General features: G+C 35.8%; 1 protein-coding gene across 1 annotated transcript; it reads right to left on the minus strand.

Annotated features, from left to right (window-relative positions):
• Positions 1-11,101: 11,101 nt before the first annotated feature.
• Positions 11,102-13,948, minus strand: LOC104084889 (chloroplast envelope quinone oxidoreductase homolog). Its single transcript, XM_009588845.4, has 4 exons — positions 13,777-13,948; positions 13,181-13,322; positions 12,942-13,033; positions 11,102-12,105 (listed from the first exon to the last, which is right to left on the minus strand). The coding sequence occupies exons 1-4, from the start codon at positions 13,849-13,851 to the stop codon at positions 11,413-11,415; spliced, it is 1,002 nt and encodes a 333-aa protein (XP_009587140.1). The 5' UTR covers positions 13,852-13,948; the 3' UTR covers positions 11,102-11,412.
• Between the last annotated feature and the right edge of the window lie 3,184 nt (positions 13,949-17,132).

Genomic DNA, 17,132 nt, shown 5'->3' on the forward strand with positions numbered 1-17,132 from the left:
ATAGCAAACGAATCAATAGAATTAGACGGTAAATTATGGTACCATATCATAGCACCCTTTGACAGGGTTTCCCCAAATTTCTTTAGTAAGACAAATTTGATCTCGTCATCCTCTAGATCATTCCCTTTAATAACACATATGTAAGAGGTGAATGCTCGTTCGGGTTGGTCGTTCCATTGTATTTAGGAATTTCGGGCATGCGAAACTTTTTGGGAATCGGTTTGGGAGCCGCGCTGGGGGGAAGGGTTTGTGCACGAACTTTTTGGAATCAAGACCCTTCAATATTGGTGGTGCCCCCGGGATTTGATCGACCCTGGAGTTGTAAGTTTTCACCTTCTTGTCATTTTCCTCGATCTTCTTTTCCCCCGACTCAACTCGTTTTGTTAGTTCTTCGAGCATCTTCACGATTGCAGGATCGGCCCTCGATTCATTCCTGTTCGATTTTCTTGAAAATAATCGACCCTGTGGGCAACTTCCTGGGATGGCTCGGGCTCGATCCTGCTTGGTGGGCGATTCTGGTTTTGGAGCTGGGCTATCGCTGCTTGTTAAGCCTGCAACATTTCGAAGATCACCCGAAGGCTGATCCCGCCCTCTTTACCGCTATGTGTGCTTTGAGCGGCTGATCGAACGTCCCTACAGATGCTGCTCTCGGGATCGACGGCCAAATTTGCATTGATGGCTACATGCAAGCTGACGTCGATTGGACCTTTAGCCGAAACTCCATCGAGGCCAACTGGAGGTACGTCGTTCCCTGGTGCTATGTTATCATTTTCGTCATGGTGACCGAAATCATTGTCCACGTGTATGGGTGCTGACTGAGAGTTCGACATTTTGATCCTAGAATCAAAGATACTTAAAAGAACAAGTGTAAAATAGTGTGTATTATGAAAGCTTGTACCAGGTAATCACTATTATCCTTAGCCCCACGGTGGGCGCCAAACTGTTTACCCTTCAAATCGGATAACAATTGAATTTATACATAGTTTTAAGGATACGTGATACAACTTGGTACAAATTAAGAGAATAGATTAATATTGAAATTGACGATACAGGAATAAATGCAAACCACATGAATCGAACAACCTTGGCACTCGAGTTCGATCACCCTTGAACCAATAGATGTTTCAACTGATGTATGAACATAGTAACAAGTTGATAAAAGCTAGAAAATGATAGTATATTGCTTTATGTTGCGTAATGTGTTTCTTTTTACAAATGATCAGACCCCTTTATATAGTAGGGGAGTCCTACTCTTGATACAATTCTATATGAGGTAAGAAATCTAATGATTAGCTAATTAATTGGCCTATCCTTGATACGTGCTGAGATTTCAGCGTGATCTACAACCGATCGCGGATATTTCGTCCTTATATTATTCGGTTTGGCAAATTTCCCTCGATCTCGCCTGATCTCGATTTTGTTTGGTCCCGGGGTCTCGAACTTAATGGTATAACCTTGCATATAATTCGAGGTCGAATCTTAACCTATCATATTCCTGTCTCGATTAGTCACACAAGGGGCAAGCCCGATTTTGACCGTATAAAATCATACTCCCTTGTTTCAATTTATGTGATTTTTTTTATTATTTTGGAGATTCAATTTTGTTAATTTTGATCATGCATCTAAACATAAGATCTTTTTTTTTTTTATATAAACTTTACATTTTTAAAAACTACGTAAAATATACTATACGTCACAATAATTAATAATTCAAAAAATAATTCGTTAGATTCTCGAAATTCGAACACCATTATGTAAATTAGGATGGAGTGATATATATATATATATATATATATATATATATATATATATATATATATATAATATAGTTATGTATTTTAACTTTTTATAGAAGATTGTTTTCCGACTTCTTAAAGCTATCAATTAATATTTTATATAGAGAATAACTTGCAATACATTTTTAAGTAATATGATGATATATACATATTTTTACACCATCAATACGGAGAGCTTATATTATATTTATATATGATCTCCGCTTATTGATATTGTGTTCCATGAAAAGGTTTTGAATTTTTAATTAATTAATTAGGAATTCAATTTTTTTATATGAAACACATACGTAATGAATATGTGTGGATCATAATATCTTTCCTTCCTTTCAATTACATTTTCTACTTATTTAGAAGCAGGAGTTAAGTGCTCTTCGTCGTCCTGTTTCCCAGGGTAAATTTGTAAATTCCTTGTATTAAACTTTGCTCTTTATATGTGTTAAAAGCTGGAGCAAATATCTGCTTTTCTATTCATCTTCCACTTTGGCTATGTTCCTCTAGGTGTTCACCGACTGCACTAGAGATTATAGCTAATTATCTCTTTGAATAATATTTAAAAGATAATAATAAGTCATAAAACACTAAATCTTTTTACTTTACTGTGACTATGACAAGCATTAATTTTACGTCAAAGTTACGTGTGCACCCATGATCTTAAAATTCTAGATCCGCCTCTGCTTGTGGCAGGTTTATCAGAGCTTGAGAATCTAGCTAGGGCTATTTGAACTAATAAGGAAAAGTAGGCATGCTAAGTATATTTTGATGGCATTGAATCAGAAGATACTACTTTATGTCTATCTACTGGGGGTAATTTGGATTTCTGTGCTTGAAAAATATTGTTCCCGCATTCTTAGATGTACCATTTACTTTAAATGGACGAAAAATTTAGGTGCTCTCTTAATTTTTTTTGCATCTCAGGTACTATATGGACTTTCTTCTCGATTTTGCTCTTCATGTTGCTTTCACTTCTTCTTCACTCTGTTGCAGATGTTATTATTTTTAACTGTGCTTCAATGACTATTAAGATCTTCTGATTATATCATCCAAAAAAAGCTCCAAAATTTCAACCACATATCACAGGTGCAAACTATGATCCAATTGTTATTACATATATCTATGGATGAAAACCTTATATAGGTATCTGAAACTACCCATTTTTTGTTTCTATGCTGATTTTTTTGCGCCTCTTTCTGCATATATATGTGCACATTTGTGTGAATGATGACAATATCCATGTTATATTGCTCGGCTCCTCTTCATTGAATCTAAGAATCACTCTAAGGATGTCCTCCCTGGACTACCAGTTCTTTTCATGTTGCATTTTGAATTGATTCTTTCTGAGTTTTGTTTACTTTCCCCTTTGGTGACCTTAGTTCCGGAAAATATTTTATTGTTTAGCTCAAAATAGGAAGTGAAATTAGATATCCAATGTTGGTGATATTCAAAGTACTGCTTGTCTAGCCCATCCCAATGTCCAAGATAAAAAGAACGAAGGTAACACTAGAGTGCTTGTGAAGAGAAATCGTGTTGAAAAAAATGTAAGGAGATTGTAAGCTCTCCTACTACAGCTTCAGTTTCCATTGGATCTTATCTAAATATCTTACTTTGTTAGACAGGCTTCACAAGATTAGTGCTGCAAGCATGAAACTTACTTCTTATTTTCCAGTCCATTTGGATGGAACATTAGGTTGCTCTTGCCCTGTCTCTCAAGGTTCTTCTTATTTTGCATCGAGTTCTGCAGTAAATGAAGTTGCATCGCTCGAATTGCATGTGTGAATGTACTTCAGAAGTGAGGTGAAATACTATTCTCTTTTTTTTTCTTCCCATTTGCCTTGTTTTGTTTTTCCCTTTTTTTTTGTTTCTTGAATTTTAGTTCGTTACGCTTACTTAGAATGCAATGACATTCATTTGAGGAGTTTACTACTGCTGAAGGTGTTTTGTCTCCAGGTTTACCATCTTATTCAACCAATGAAGGTTTTTTTTTATGGTCCTATTAGATTAATGGATTAAAAATATATTATTTCTCTCATGTCCTTAGCATGTTGTAATTAATGATACGTGTGGAACATGTGATGGTGGAATTCTCCATGCCTTCGAAAGAAAAATTCGAGGTGTTTTGAGGGCAAAAAAGTTTTGTACGGATGGTGAAGTATGGGTTTAGATTGTTAGCATTTTGGTGTAACGAGTGTGATGTAAATGAGAAATATAGTATGGTAGACTTTATCAACACTCTACCATAAGCAATTTTATAGAGAGGACAACCATTACTAGAAAAATCAACAACTTTAACAACGAATAAGTCTTAAATGATCATGATAAACATGCAATTATTTTTCTAGTAATGATTGTCCTCTCTATAAAATTGCTTTTGGTAGAATGTTGATAAAGTCTACCATCATGTAATTATTTTAAAAAGAATAAGGACAATGTGACTCGAATTATTCTTTTCTAATTAAATTTAGTAAAACTTTTATCTCAAGTTTGGGCCCGGGCTCAACACGGGCTGCCCTCTAACTAGTGTGTTAATAGGACGAGATTTATCCTTCCAACGGCAAAAAAAGATGTCGTCATACGTGGGACTTTCAATCCAAGATGCCCATTTCAGTGGCATTATTTGAATCCACTATATGTTTCATATGTGGGTAGTTTTTTTTTTAATTGATCAAAGGTTTAAGGTAGTTGAGTTTATTGTGTTACTAGATAACGAGAGCATAATTCAAATAATCCTCTTAAGTTTCTCAAATTATTCCGATGGCATTAAGAGGAACCATCACAAGAGCTATTAAGCAACTAAAGACAAGTTTGGAGGGAGGTTTCTGGATTTGTTTTCTTTCTAAAGATCATGTATATAATTAGGTTCAATCTACAGCTACTGTTATCATGAAATATGAGTTGGTTAATAACCAGGTACACAGCGCCAATAAAGTTGAACGATTGTTGACTGATTCTTCTAATTTATATTTTGAGCTTCTCCTCTTTCTCTGTTTTTTTCTTTTTTATCGTGAATGGAAAAAGAAAAAGAGAAAAACAAGAAGAGGTTATGTGCATCTGGAAATGATAGGTATTTAGCAAGCGGCAAGTTCTTTGAGGATTACAAACAAGAAAGAGCTGAATCATTTAATGATGGATAAATTAAGCAACTTAATTAGCTTTTAATTAGATCATATTATATTATACGGGCTCAAAAATTTTACCGATAAGATATGTTTGTCAAAGCAACGTGAACAATCATTTGATATACTCTGAACGGTAAAATTCTCACCGCTTGTTTTGTCCAGTTTGAGAATATTACTACAAATTTCAATTATAATTCCACTAGATTTTTAACCTCAAAATCAGTATCTTTTTGGAGGTTAGCTAATTTCACTTTGTACCATCAAGATTCCTCCACCCTTAACAAAGGTCTTTACGTTCCAGCCCAAAGAATAAAAAGATCACGATAAGGAGCACTTCCTCTTCAAATAGGCCTTACACCATGCGAATCTGATACAATCTCCACAATTGAAGATTGAATCGAGAAACCTAAAGAGCAAAGTTGGAAGAATTGCTCTTGAACAATCACTCGAAGAATTGAAAATATTGAAAGAGATATAGAAAGAGAGTTATTATTGATCAATAGAAGAAAAATCATGTGTACAATTGGGGAGGATTCTACTGATATAGGAGGGGAAAATCTGGGAGGGAAAACTTGGAGGGAAAGGTAGTTATAACTAACTTGGGAAAATATGTGCCTCTCACATGACTGAGCTTAACAACTTCAACTAACTCTTAACTAACTCAGCTGATTTAACTAACTCTTATCTCTATTACAAATGAATCATAACAACTACCCTCCCCTTCAAACAATCCTTGTCCTCAAGGATTGAAGTGAGGAAATCGAAGCTGGAAGTCATGTAGATCCTCCCAAGTGCTGTCTTCTGGTCCTGTGTTGAGCCATTTGATAAGAACTTGAGTAGTTGCTCGCCTATGTTTTTGAGCTAGACATCTATCCAAAATAGCTTCAGGAGCCATCAAGACATAACCATGTTCAGTATGAACAGCAGGTAAAACTGGTGAAACAAGGTGGTTGCCAATCTTCCTTTTGAGTTGGGATATGTGGAATGTAGGGTGAATTTTTGAGTGAGCTGGTAAAGCTAGTGTGTAGGCAACAACACCGACTTTGTGAGTAATTTGGAATGGTCCATAAAACTTAGCAGAAAGCTTTTAAAAAGAGTGATCTTTTAAGGAAAGCTGCCTATAAGGTTGTAATTTGACATATACCCAGTCCCCAATTGCATAGGTTCTGTCAGTTCTGCCTTTATCTGCATGAGCTTTCATTCTATTTTGGGCTCTGAGCAAATGAGCTTTTACAGTTCTCAGAATAGCTTCTCTTGCCTGTAAGCTTCTATCCACAGCCTCTATCTGAGAGTCGAAAGGCATGTAAGGAAGTAGAGGTGAAGGTGGCTGGCCATACACAATCTCATAAGGAATCATCTCTGTGGCAGTGTGATAAGAGGTGTTGTACCACCATTCAGCCAAGGATAACCACTGAGGCCACTCCTTTGGTTTGTCAAATGTCATGCACCTAAGATAACACTCCAAGCATCTGTTGAGTACCTCTGTTTGGCCATCTGTTTGAGGGTGGTAGGCAATAGAAGTGAGCAGGTTAACTTTCTGCAGCTTGAACAATTCCTTCCAAAACCTACTTGTAAAAACCACATCTCTGTCTGACACTATCGATTTAGGCATACCATGCAGCTTGATAATGTTGTCCATGAATGCTTGTGCTACTTCTAGGGCTGAGTATGGATGCTTTAGAGGAATGAAATGTGCAGCCTTACTTAGTCTGTCCACCACCACATAAATGACATCTTTGCCTCTAGCTTTAGGAAGACCTTCAATGAAGTCCATATAAATATCATGCCACACCTTTGATGGAATGGGAAGGGGTTGCAGCAGACCTGAGTAAGCTACATTCTCATGTTTACACCTTTGACATGTGTCACATTCCCTGATGAAAACATAGACAGTCTGCTTCATCTTCTTCCAATAAAAATCTTGTTTCAGCCTATGCAAAGTAGCTGAAATGCTTGAATGACCTCCAATGGAGCTACTATGATAGGAATGTACTAACTTCTTCTTCAGATGTTCATCAACTCCTACCATCATTTTGCCTCTCCTGCTCAGAATGCCATTATGCCATTTGTAGTGAGCCTTTAACAGGGGAACCAAATTGTAATTTGTCAATGAGAGTCTTTAATGTAGGATCCATTTGCCAAGAGTGCTTAACCTCCTCCAATAACTCCACCTGAGATCCAGAGATGCTGTATAACTAGACTGACTCCTCTCTCCTAGAAAGAGTATCAACAACTGTATTTTTCTTGCCCGTCTTGTAAGATATGGTGTAATCATACCCCAGTAGTTTGACCAACCATTTCTGCTGACTTGGAGCGGTGATCCTCTGCTCCAACAGGTACTTAAGACTGTGATGATCAGTCTTGATAGCAAAGGGTCTGCCCAGCAAGTAAGGCCTCCATTTCTGCACTGAACTCACTAGTTCTAGCAGTTCCCTCTCATAAACAAATAGAGCTTTATTCTTAGCAGATAGACCTTTACTGTAGAATGCTATAGGTCTTCACTTTTGTGTCAATACTGCTCCTATACCATCTCCTGAAGCATATGTCTTAACTATAAGTTCTTTAGTGTAGTCTGGTAGAGCTAAAACAAGAGTTGAAGTAATAAGTTCCTTCAGCTTTTCAACAGCTTGAGTGGTAACATCATTCCAAATGAAATTTCCCTTCTTGAGTAGATCAGTAAATGGTCTATCAATGGTGCCATACCCCTTTACAACTCTTCTGTAGTAGCCAATTAAACCAAGGAACCCTCTCAATGCTTTGATTGTCTTAGGCATAGGCCAGGTAAGTACTGCACTCACTTTGCCTGGATCTATAGCAACACCATCTGCAGAGATTAAGTGACCCAAATAGTCAACTTGAATTTCACCAAATGCACACTTGCTTTTTTTAACAAACAAAGTGTGAGATCTCAGAACCTCAAAAGCCAACTTCAGATGTTGTAGATGATCTTCCCAGGAATCACTGTAAATCAGAATATCATCAAAGAATACAAGGATGAATTTTCTGAGATAAGATTGGAAGATTTTGTTCATTAAACTCTGAAAAGTAGATGGGGCATTGGTAAGGCCAAATGACATAACTAAGAACTCAAAGTGGCCATGATGAGTTCTGAAGGCAGTTTTAGGGATATCATCCTCAAACATCCGGATTTGATGATATCCTGATATGAGATTCAACTTATAAAAGAACTTGGCACCATGCAGCTCATCAAATAGTTCTTCAATAACTGGGATTGGAAACTTGTCCTTAACAATATGACTGTTAAATTCCCTTTAATCTACACACATCCTCCAACTGCCATCCTTCTTTTTCACCATGATAATTGGTGAAGAGTAGGGACTGGTACTGTCCCTAATTACCCCAGCAGTCATCATCTCATCAATAATCTTTTCAATTTCTTCTTTCTGAATGTTAGGATATCTATATGATCTGATATTAATAGGAGATGTACCCTCCTTCAACACTATCATGTGGTCATGATCCCTGTATGGAGGTAACTCTGTAGGAACCTTAAACAAATCACTGTACTCCTCTAATAATTCATGCAGTCTTGTTTTGTCTTCCTCTACAGAGCAGTGTCCTTCTAAACCCCATAGGCAAGGTTCAAACTCAGGATCTGTTGTGAACATACAGACATACATCATGGACAATTCAGCTGGTTTAGCTAACAAATTATGCATCTGCCCTTGTTCTACCAACTTCAAAGCTGGTAGTTGAATGCCTCTCAAAGACACCTTCTGACCTTTATGTTTAAACTCCATTCTCAACTTCTGGAAATTCCAAAGGATATCTCCTAGAGTAGTGAGCCATTGAATGCCGAGGACCATGTTACACCCTCCCAAGGGAAGTGTTAACATGTCAGACAAGAATTGTACTCCTTGAATCTTTCACTCAAAATCTTTGCACATGGACCCATTGTACATCTTGTTACCATCTGCTACTGACACAGAGAAAGGCTGTATTTGAGTCAAGTAACACCCCAACCTCTTGGCTGTCTCAAGATTTATAAAATTATGTGTGCTGCCTGTATCAATAAGGATCTTAACAGCTTTACCCTTCACAGATCATGTGACTCTCATAGTTTTGAGTACTGTCCTATAGTTATACATACCAATGATAGTATGCACTGATACATAAGCTAAGATAGCTCCTTCAGAATCTACATATCCTTCTACTCTTTCCAAACACAAGAATTCAGAAGGATTGAATTTCATGTCTATCTCCTCATCCCTTATTTCTTCTATTGGTTCCTCTACTTCAATAGAAAACAACTGCCTCCTTTTGGAACACACATATCCAGGTGTATACTTTTCATCACAATGGAAACAAAGGCCCTTAGCCCTTTTCTCCTCCATCACTGCAGGACTCAAGAATTTGGGGTTTTTATATATGATTTTGTTGGTTCCAGCTTGGGAGTTTTGGGATTTTTGGAAATTTTGGTTGGTCTTAGGATAGAAGGGATAGGTCTGGTTATGAGGATTACTGGGAAGTCTTGCAACATGTCTGGGCTGTGAAAGAATTGGGGCATTTCTTAGAGTTTCTTTTTGAATGATCAAGGTTTCTTCTTAGATTTTTGCAAGGCTAATGGCTTTTTGTAGGGATATAGGAGCAAACATTTTCACTGGCATTCCAATTTCTCTTTTTAGACCTCTCAAAAAACAGCTGACAATATATTCCTCACTCAATTCTACTCGAGTTAGAAATTCATCAAACACATCTATGTAGTCTTGCACAATGGTAGTCTATTTTAGGTCTTTCAAATCCCCCATCGGATCATCAAAAATTTTAGACCCAAACCTAGAGTATAGACTACTCACATATTCCCCCCAACTAGGCCATTCTCTAGTGATTCTAGTTTTCATATAAACTTGGTGCCATTGAAGAGCCTTACCTTCGAGCCGGCAGGAAGCCATTTTAACTCTTGAAGCTGCTGGAGTTTCAGTCACTTCAAAGTACTACTCACATTGATACAGCCAGTCGCGCAAGCCTACTTCATCAAACTTAGGAAACTCCAATTGATGACCTCTGATAGGCAGCTGATACTCCTCATCTCGTCAATGCCTAGCAACTTTAGGGACAACTTCTTCATCCTCAACCCTTCTTGCTCCTTGTCTATTAGGAACTTCTTCGCCGAGTGGCCTTTGATTACCAACAATTGCCATTAAGATTCTTCTAAATTCCTCCATAGATGCAGCCAGCTTTTCATCTACAGTTCTCCTCAATTCCTCCATGCTACCACTAATTCCATTGAAGGATCCACGAAGTCCATCGAGATCTCTGCGTAATTCCTGAATTCTCGTGTTGTGTTCACCCATTTTTACTCACAGATCCAAGGGAAGGAGTGATCTGATACCAATGATACAATCTCCACAATTGAAGATTGAATCGAGAGACCTAAAGAACAAAGTTGGAAGAATTGCTCTTGAACAATCACTCGAAGAACTGGAGATATTGAAAGAGATATAGAAAGAGAGTTATTATTGATCAATAGCAGAAAAATCATAAGTACAATTGGGAAGGATTCCACTGATATAGGAGGGGGAAATCTCGGAGGAAAAACTTGGAGGTAAAGTTAGTTATAACTAACTTGGGAAAACATGTGTCTCTCACGTGACTGAGCTTAACAACTTCAACTAACTCTTAACTAACTCAGCTGATTTAACTAACTCTTATCTCTATTACAAATGAATCATAACAGAATCTGAATTAATCGGAACCCCTATACTAGTATCGGACTTCGAATAAAAAACCAAAAACATTCCACTTGGCCGGAAGGGGAACTCTGAGTTATGAGTTATGGCCAAGTTTCTCAAATAAAAGTATTCATGATGTAGTTGTGCTTACCCACTCTCCCCATCTATTGCAGAAGGATCTTTTACTGATCTAGGTGCACCTTATGCATAGACTGGATGATTATTCTATAACTTGGGTTATTTCCTTAATCAACATTTAGATATATTATCCTTTTCTTGAAACTTAATTATGTGCTTTATATTTACTTAAAACTTTTCTCTTTATGATTCAAATCGGCTTTCAATTTCATGTATAAAGCGCACAAGTTCAGGTTACAAGGCTAACCTAGTTTTAGTCTCAAACTACCAGTTTTAAGTTTTAGCCCCCTAAAGTTATTTCTGAACCTTTTTTGGTATTGCACCAGGCACCAGCCATTTCATTCCGCACATTGCTCTAAACTGAGACAAGAATCACACGAGCTTTGTAATGAAAAACTACAGCTATACAATAAGCTCTTAGATCATTACTTGTCCGAAGAATGCTTATATAGGGTGGCAGTAAAGGTAAAAAATCAATTACATGACATACATACATTAAATGGTCGGCACATAACAAGCAATCATTAAGGCAATGTCCAATCTCGCTTGACTGTTCGATCACTTGAATAGGATGAGATTGATTGATCCACCTCTACTCGCATATCCTTAATGCTCTCAATGCTCAATGAGACACCAGTATTCCAAAATCTACATCGATGTAAGGAAATATTTTTATTGCTCCACAATGATCTTGCCTGTGGCATGTCCATCAATAATCTTGGCCCATGCATCTTGAGCTTTGCTTAGAGGATGTTTGGAGTCAACCACAGTCTTAAACTTTCCTTCCTTCACCAACCTAACAAGTAAGTTCAGTTCCTTATCTCCTTTAGGAATCAAAATAAATGGCAGCAACTGCTTTTTGGAGAAGGTCAGTTTCTGAAATACATAGGTGCATATTGCACTAGGTCCAGGAGTCAGATCAATGACCTTACCACTGTCACTCAAATTAGGCTCAAATCTTGACCAGGGAATGTCTTTAGAACAGTGAACCACTGCATCATATTTCTGTCCTGATGGACTCTTAAGAGTTGCGCCTTCTGGCGTCTTGTAATCAAGAACCTCATCTGCTCCTAAGCTCTTTACAAATTCAATGTTACGAGCACCACATGTCCCTGTAACATGTGTATTACCTAGCTTTGCCAATTGAACAGCATAGTGTCCAACACCACCCGAGGCAGCCGTGACAAGAATGTTCATACGCGGTCCACTTCCATCTAGTTTTATTCCAGCAATATCAACAAGGGCCTTGTGTGCTGTAAGAGCAGCAATTGGAAGACATGCACCTTCAGCAGCCGATACATTTTCTGGCCTTGGAACAGTCAAGCTCTCCTTTGCGACTGCATACTCAGCCAATCCCCCTCCTATCTGTTATCAAACACATGAGTATATTTATGTTACAACTATCATACAAGAATTTATGTTTCGTGCACTGACAGTGCAAAGAATTTTTACGCTATCAAGTTAAGTTAGTTCACAACAACAGGTAACTCGCCATATCAAGACTGATATGGTAAATTGAAGAAATAGTATAATATCTGCAATAACTGGTTAAATTGCATTGATAATATATTCTTTAGACTGTCAACATATATAACTTAAACTCATCATATTAAGGCAAAAAGATCAAGTTGATGAGGTTACTTTCTAATAATGGTAGCAGAGACCAAAATAAAATAAGATACAGAGACGATTATTTTTGGGACTTGTGTGTAAATTTAGAACAATCAAGCTCTACTTTGCAATGCATATTCAGCCAATCCACCTCCTATCTGTTTTCAAGAACATAATATTATTACGTTACAACTATCATACCAGAGTTTATATTCTGTGCATTGACAGTGCAAAAATTTTTTACGCTATCAAGTTAAGTTGGTCTACAACAATGGGTAACTCTCTATATTGTGTAAAATCTTGTAAAATTGAATTGACTTTAATAATTCTTTATACTGTCAGCATATATAACTTAAACTCAGCAAAAAAGTCAAGTTGATGAGTTATACTTTCATATTAATAGTAGCGGAGACCACCATAAAATAAGATAAAGAGACAATTGGTTTTGTGATTTACAACTTGTTTGGATGATTGTTACCCATCGTTTCGTAATGTATATTATACTGTAATATTTTTTGGATACAATGTTTGGATTAATATGCTAGACTAACATAATGAAAACAAGTCAAACGAAAAGCAATTAGACTTACAAGAAGATTAAGAATAGCCACAACTTTGTCACCAGCCTTGAATGTTACAACACTAGATCCAACCTCTACAACCTCCCCTGCTACATCAGTACCTGCTCCTCACAAAAAATGCAGTATTAAAAGTGTATAATATAAAGTAGAAGACTATAAACGATGAGCTAGAAAGGGTTAGGGCATCTTGGTGTCTCCTTATTTTGGATTCTGAAGAAAGGATCAGATGTGAAGATTATTGAAATTACCAGGTATAACAGGAAATTTGCGAGTAACAAAAGGACGATTGACACCGTTCTGAAATCTCAAGTCTAATGGATTTAAGCTTGTAGCCTCCAACTTTAACAATACCTCATCCTTGTCTGGAGTAGGCACTGGAACTTCAACATGCTGCAACAAAGCAATATATGTGCATCAATCAGTAATTTGGCTACATGATGCACCCCTGTGGAATGAGTTAACGCGATTATCCGTATTTCCTTTGCATTCTTCAAAATACACCAAAAAATTACATTTTCTGTATAAATACTTAATAAACATCAGATACGTACTCCTTCCCGGTTCCATGTAACATAGGCCTTATTTATGACACTTGCATAAAATAGAAATTAAAATTCGTGTGCTCCAGTTAACAGTCATAGAATTTGTTCTGACAGTGCAAAAAGTAAAATTTATACTATAAGAGAACTACATGTAGTCGTCCACACGAAGTGGGACTAGTAACCTAGAAAATAAGATATGTTAGCGATATGCTTAAATTTTTTCTGTTTATTGCCAATATATACAAGATAAATCCTTAATTGTACATAGAGAGTTTCCATCCAAAGGAATGTAGAGAAAGTACCTTCAAGCCAGCAGCTCCACCTCCATAAGAGTCGTACTGCACCGCGCGCATTAGCTTCACTGCCATTTTCACCATTCACTAATTTCACCTCATTGTCTTGTTTCTTCAGCGGCAATATTTAAAATGATTGAGGATGAATATTAAGCAATATTTTGCATTTAAATGGTTGAAAAGTGGTGCTAGTCAGCGTTTCCTCCTTCCTAGTGCTTTCCAAGGAGAATAGTCAACCGTGTATAGTCGTTGGCATATCCATTGTCACTAGTTAAAAAACTAAGGTCGAAAATTAAAATTGCTTTGACTCATGGAAATAGTCAATTGTTGCCTTGTTGGAGTGGTGTACCTTGAGTACTCTTAATTGCGAAGAGATCATATAGTGGATTGTCAACCAATTTAATCCATTCTCTTGAAGATCAAGTTGAATGTAATAAGCAAAATAAACATATTAAAATTGAAGAAAGCAGTTGTATTTCATCTTGGACCATTTGGGCCTATTCAAACAAAATTGTCATTTCTTACGGTTTGTTTGGATGATTGTTAGGTGTTGCATTCTATCGTATTGTTACTTTAAATACAATGTTTGCTTGATTGTTACTTAAATTTTATTATATTGTATCATTAAATCCGTCGGCACCTAATGACGAAAAGTGTCACTTCATGGAACGATCGATTTGGTATGGTCGCGTCATTACCTTATTCTTTTCTCTCATTTTTTGCCCTTCCTTATTGTTAAATAATAATCATATTTTATCCTTCACCTTACCTTTTTATATGATAATTCTACCTCGTACCTTACTTTTTCTTTATAATATTGCAAGTTTATTCTTCATATTGTTGGTGCATGATATCATAAAATGACGGCAAACAATACAATCTATCCAAATATTGTATACATCAAAACGATACAGTACAATACAGTACAACACTACTATACGATGCATTATGAAACGATACATAACAATCCAAACAAGCTGTGGAACTAACCTTTCTCTAGAGCACCAGCCTCCATAGAATAACTTTTTCTTTTTGATCTTCCGTTCGAATGTTATATGGTCGAAGCGAGAACGTTATAATCAGAACATCACATATTACTATGGATCAACGTTTCCCCTAATTGTACTTCCAAACAACCAAAAATAAAGCTCGTTATTCAGAGGGGGGAAAAATAAAGAAGGTAGGGCTTTTGGGAAGTGGAGTTGCAACAATTCAACTGTCACTCCAATCCCCTCGCACCAAGTTCCAAACATTTGACTCTAGTCTAGTATTGCATACTAAAGCTGACTAGATTTTTAACCAGTGAGAAATTTGAACAATAATTTGATTTACTCTTGTGTTTGGTACGAAAAAAAAATATTTTCGATTTTTTCATGTTTGGTTGGCTTAAATATTTTTAAAAATATTTTTTTTCATGAACTCATTTTCTTCAGATTGAAGGAAAATATTTTCTCTGGGAAAACATTTTCTAAAATTCTTCTTCAACTTTCCCCACTCTATTCCCCATCCTCACCAATTCTTCCACACCCTAATCCACCCCACACTCCCTCCCCCAACCTTGCCCTACCCCCACCCTAAATAGAAATATTATTATGGATACCTTTTTTTTTTTTTTTTTTCATGTTGCAGATAGAGTACTTTCTTTTTTATTTCAACAGAATGAGTATTTTATTTTTCATGATGTAAAAGATATTTTCTTTCATTTCAACAAAAAAAATACTTTCTTTTACATGATTTAGAAAAAGTATTTTCGTTTATTTCAACAAAATGACGTAGTAAAAAGTATTTTCTTTCATTTCAACAAAAAATACTTTCTTTTTATGATGTAGAAAAAATATTTACTTTCATTTTAACAAAATGAGTATCTTTTTCATGTTGTAGTAAGAGTACTTTCTTTTTCACCAAAACAAGAGTATTCTTTTAAGTTATGTAGCATAAATTTCAACGTTATTTTTGCGTGAAAAAGTAAAGTAATACATTAATCCCTTTGAGTTTGTATGAATTTTTAAAAAAATAATTAAATTCTTGAAGAAAATAGAGTTATGAAAACGTTGGATATTTGGGGTATGAGGGGAGAGGGGGAGCACAGGAAATATGGAGATTTGGGTGAGGGGAGGGGGAGGAGGAGGGAGGGGGAGGGGATAAGGAAAGTAGAATAAAAATTATTTTCCTAAAAAATATTTTCTACTCTCTAAACAAACACTAGAAAATATTTTCAGGAAAAATTTTTTCACTTACCAACCAAACAAGGAAAAATAAGTGATAAAATCACTCATTTTCCAAGAAAATAATTTCTAGGAAAATATTTTCAATGGATATTCGAAAACTGACTAAACCGACCGAACCGTACCGCACCGAACCGAACCGATTTTTATGTTTCTTTTAAAGAAATTATAGGTTTTTATATAAATCTATAACTACACCGATATTTAGGGTAGGTTTTTTATTTTATGAAAATAAACCGAAAAAATACCGAACTGTACCGAATAAATTTTACATGTAAAAAATATATTTATATAGTAAGTTTAAAAATAATAATGCATTAAATTTTTCTTTGAGCCTTGTAATTATGAAAATTGTTACAAGCCAACAAGTAATTAAACTCAAAATACTAATTCCTAAAACCTATTATGCTACTTCTACTTAAACTAAGTTATTTCAAGTATCTTCATTAGTAAGACACAAAGTATTCTAGCGATTATGAGTAGCAAACTACAATGTATTGAATATATTTTCTTTCATATAATTTAGATTTATCTTTTTGAATATTTAATCTTCTATAGACTTTATTCTTGAGTCCCAACTTGGTTAATATCTTTTCACTCGTGTGATTTATATTTTTTTTTGCCTTTGCTTGGTTTCTTTTACGTTGTTGTAGAATAGTTGATGGATCTATACTCTATCTATTTTTTATTTTTTTAATTCATCACCCTTTAAACAGTAAAAATGTCTAGAGTTCTACTTCTACTAGTGAATTTTACATGATATTTAAAAAAATACAGAAAATTAACCGAACCGTACCGATACCGAAATGAAACCGTCATGATTGGGACGGTTTCGAAAAGTCTAATTTTGGTTATACATAATAGAATAACTGAAAAATTGATATGGTACAAATTTTATAAGATAACCGGCCGAACCGAACCATTGATACCCTCAGCCGGTTATTTTATAAAATTTGTACCATATTAATTTTTCGGTTATTCCATTTTGTATAACCAAAATTAGACTTTTCAGAACCGTCCCAATTATCTCAGTTTTTTTCGGTATCGGTACGGTTCGGTTAATTTTTCGATATTTTATAACAAAAACGTCATACAAGAATCGCTATTCGAAGTTAGAATGCGATAAATATGTACTTATAT

This window comes from Nicotiana tomentosiformis, chromosome 1 (assembly GCF_000390325.3).
Source record: "Nicotiana tomentosiformis chromosome 1, ASM39032v3, whole genome shotgun sequence".
NCBI classification, from domain to species: domain Eukaryota; kingdom Viridiplantae; phylum Streptophyta; class Magnoliopsida; order Solanales; family Solanaceae; genus Nicotiana; species Nicotiana tomentosiformis.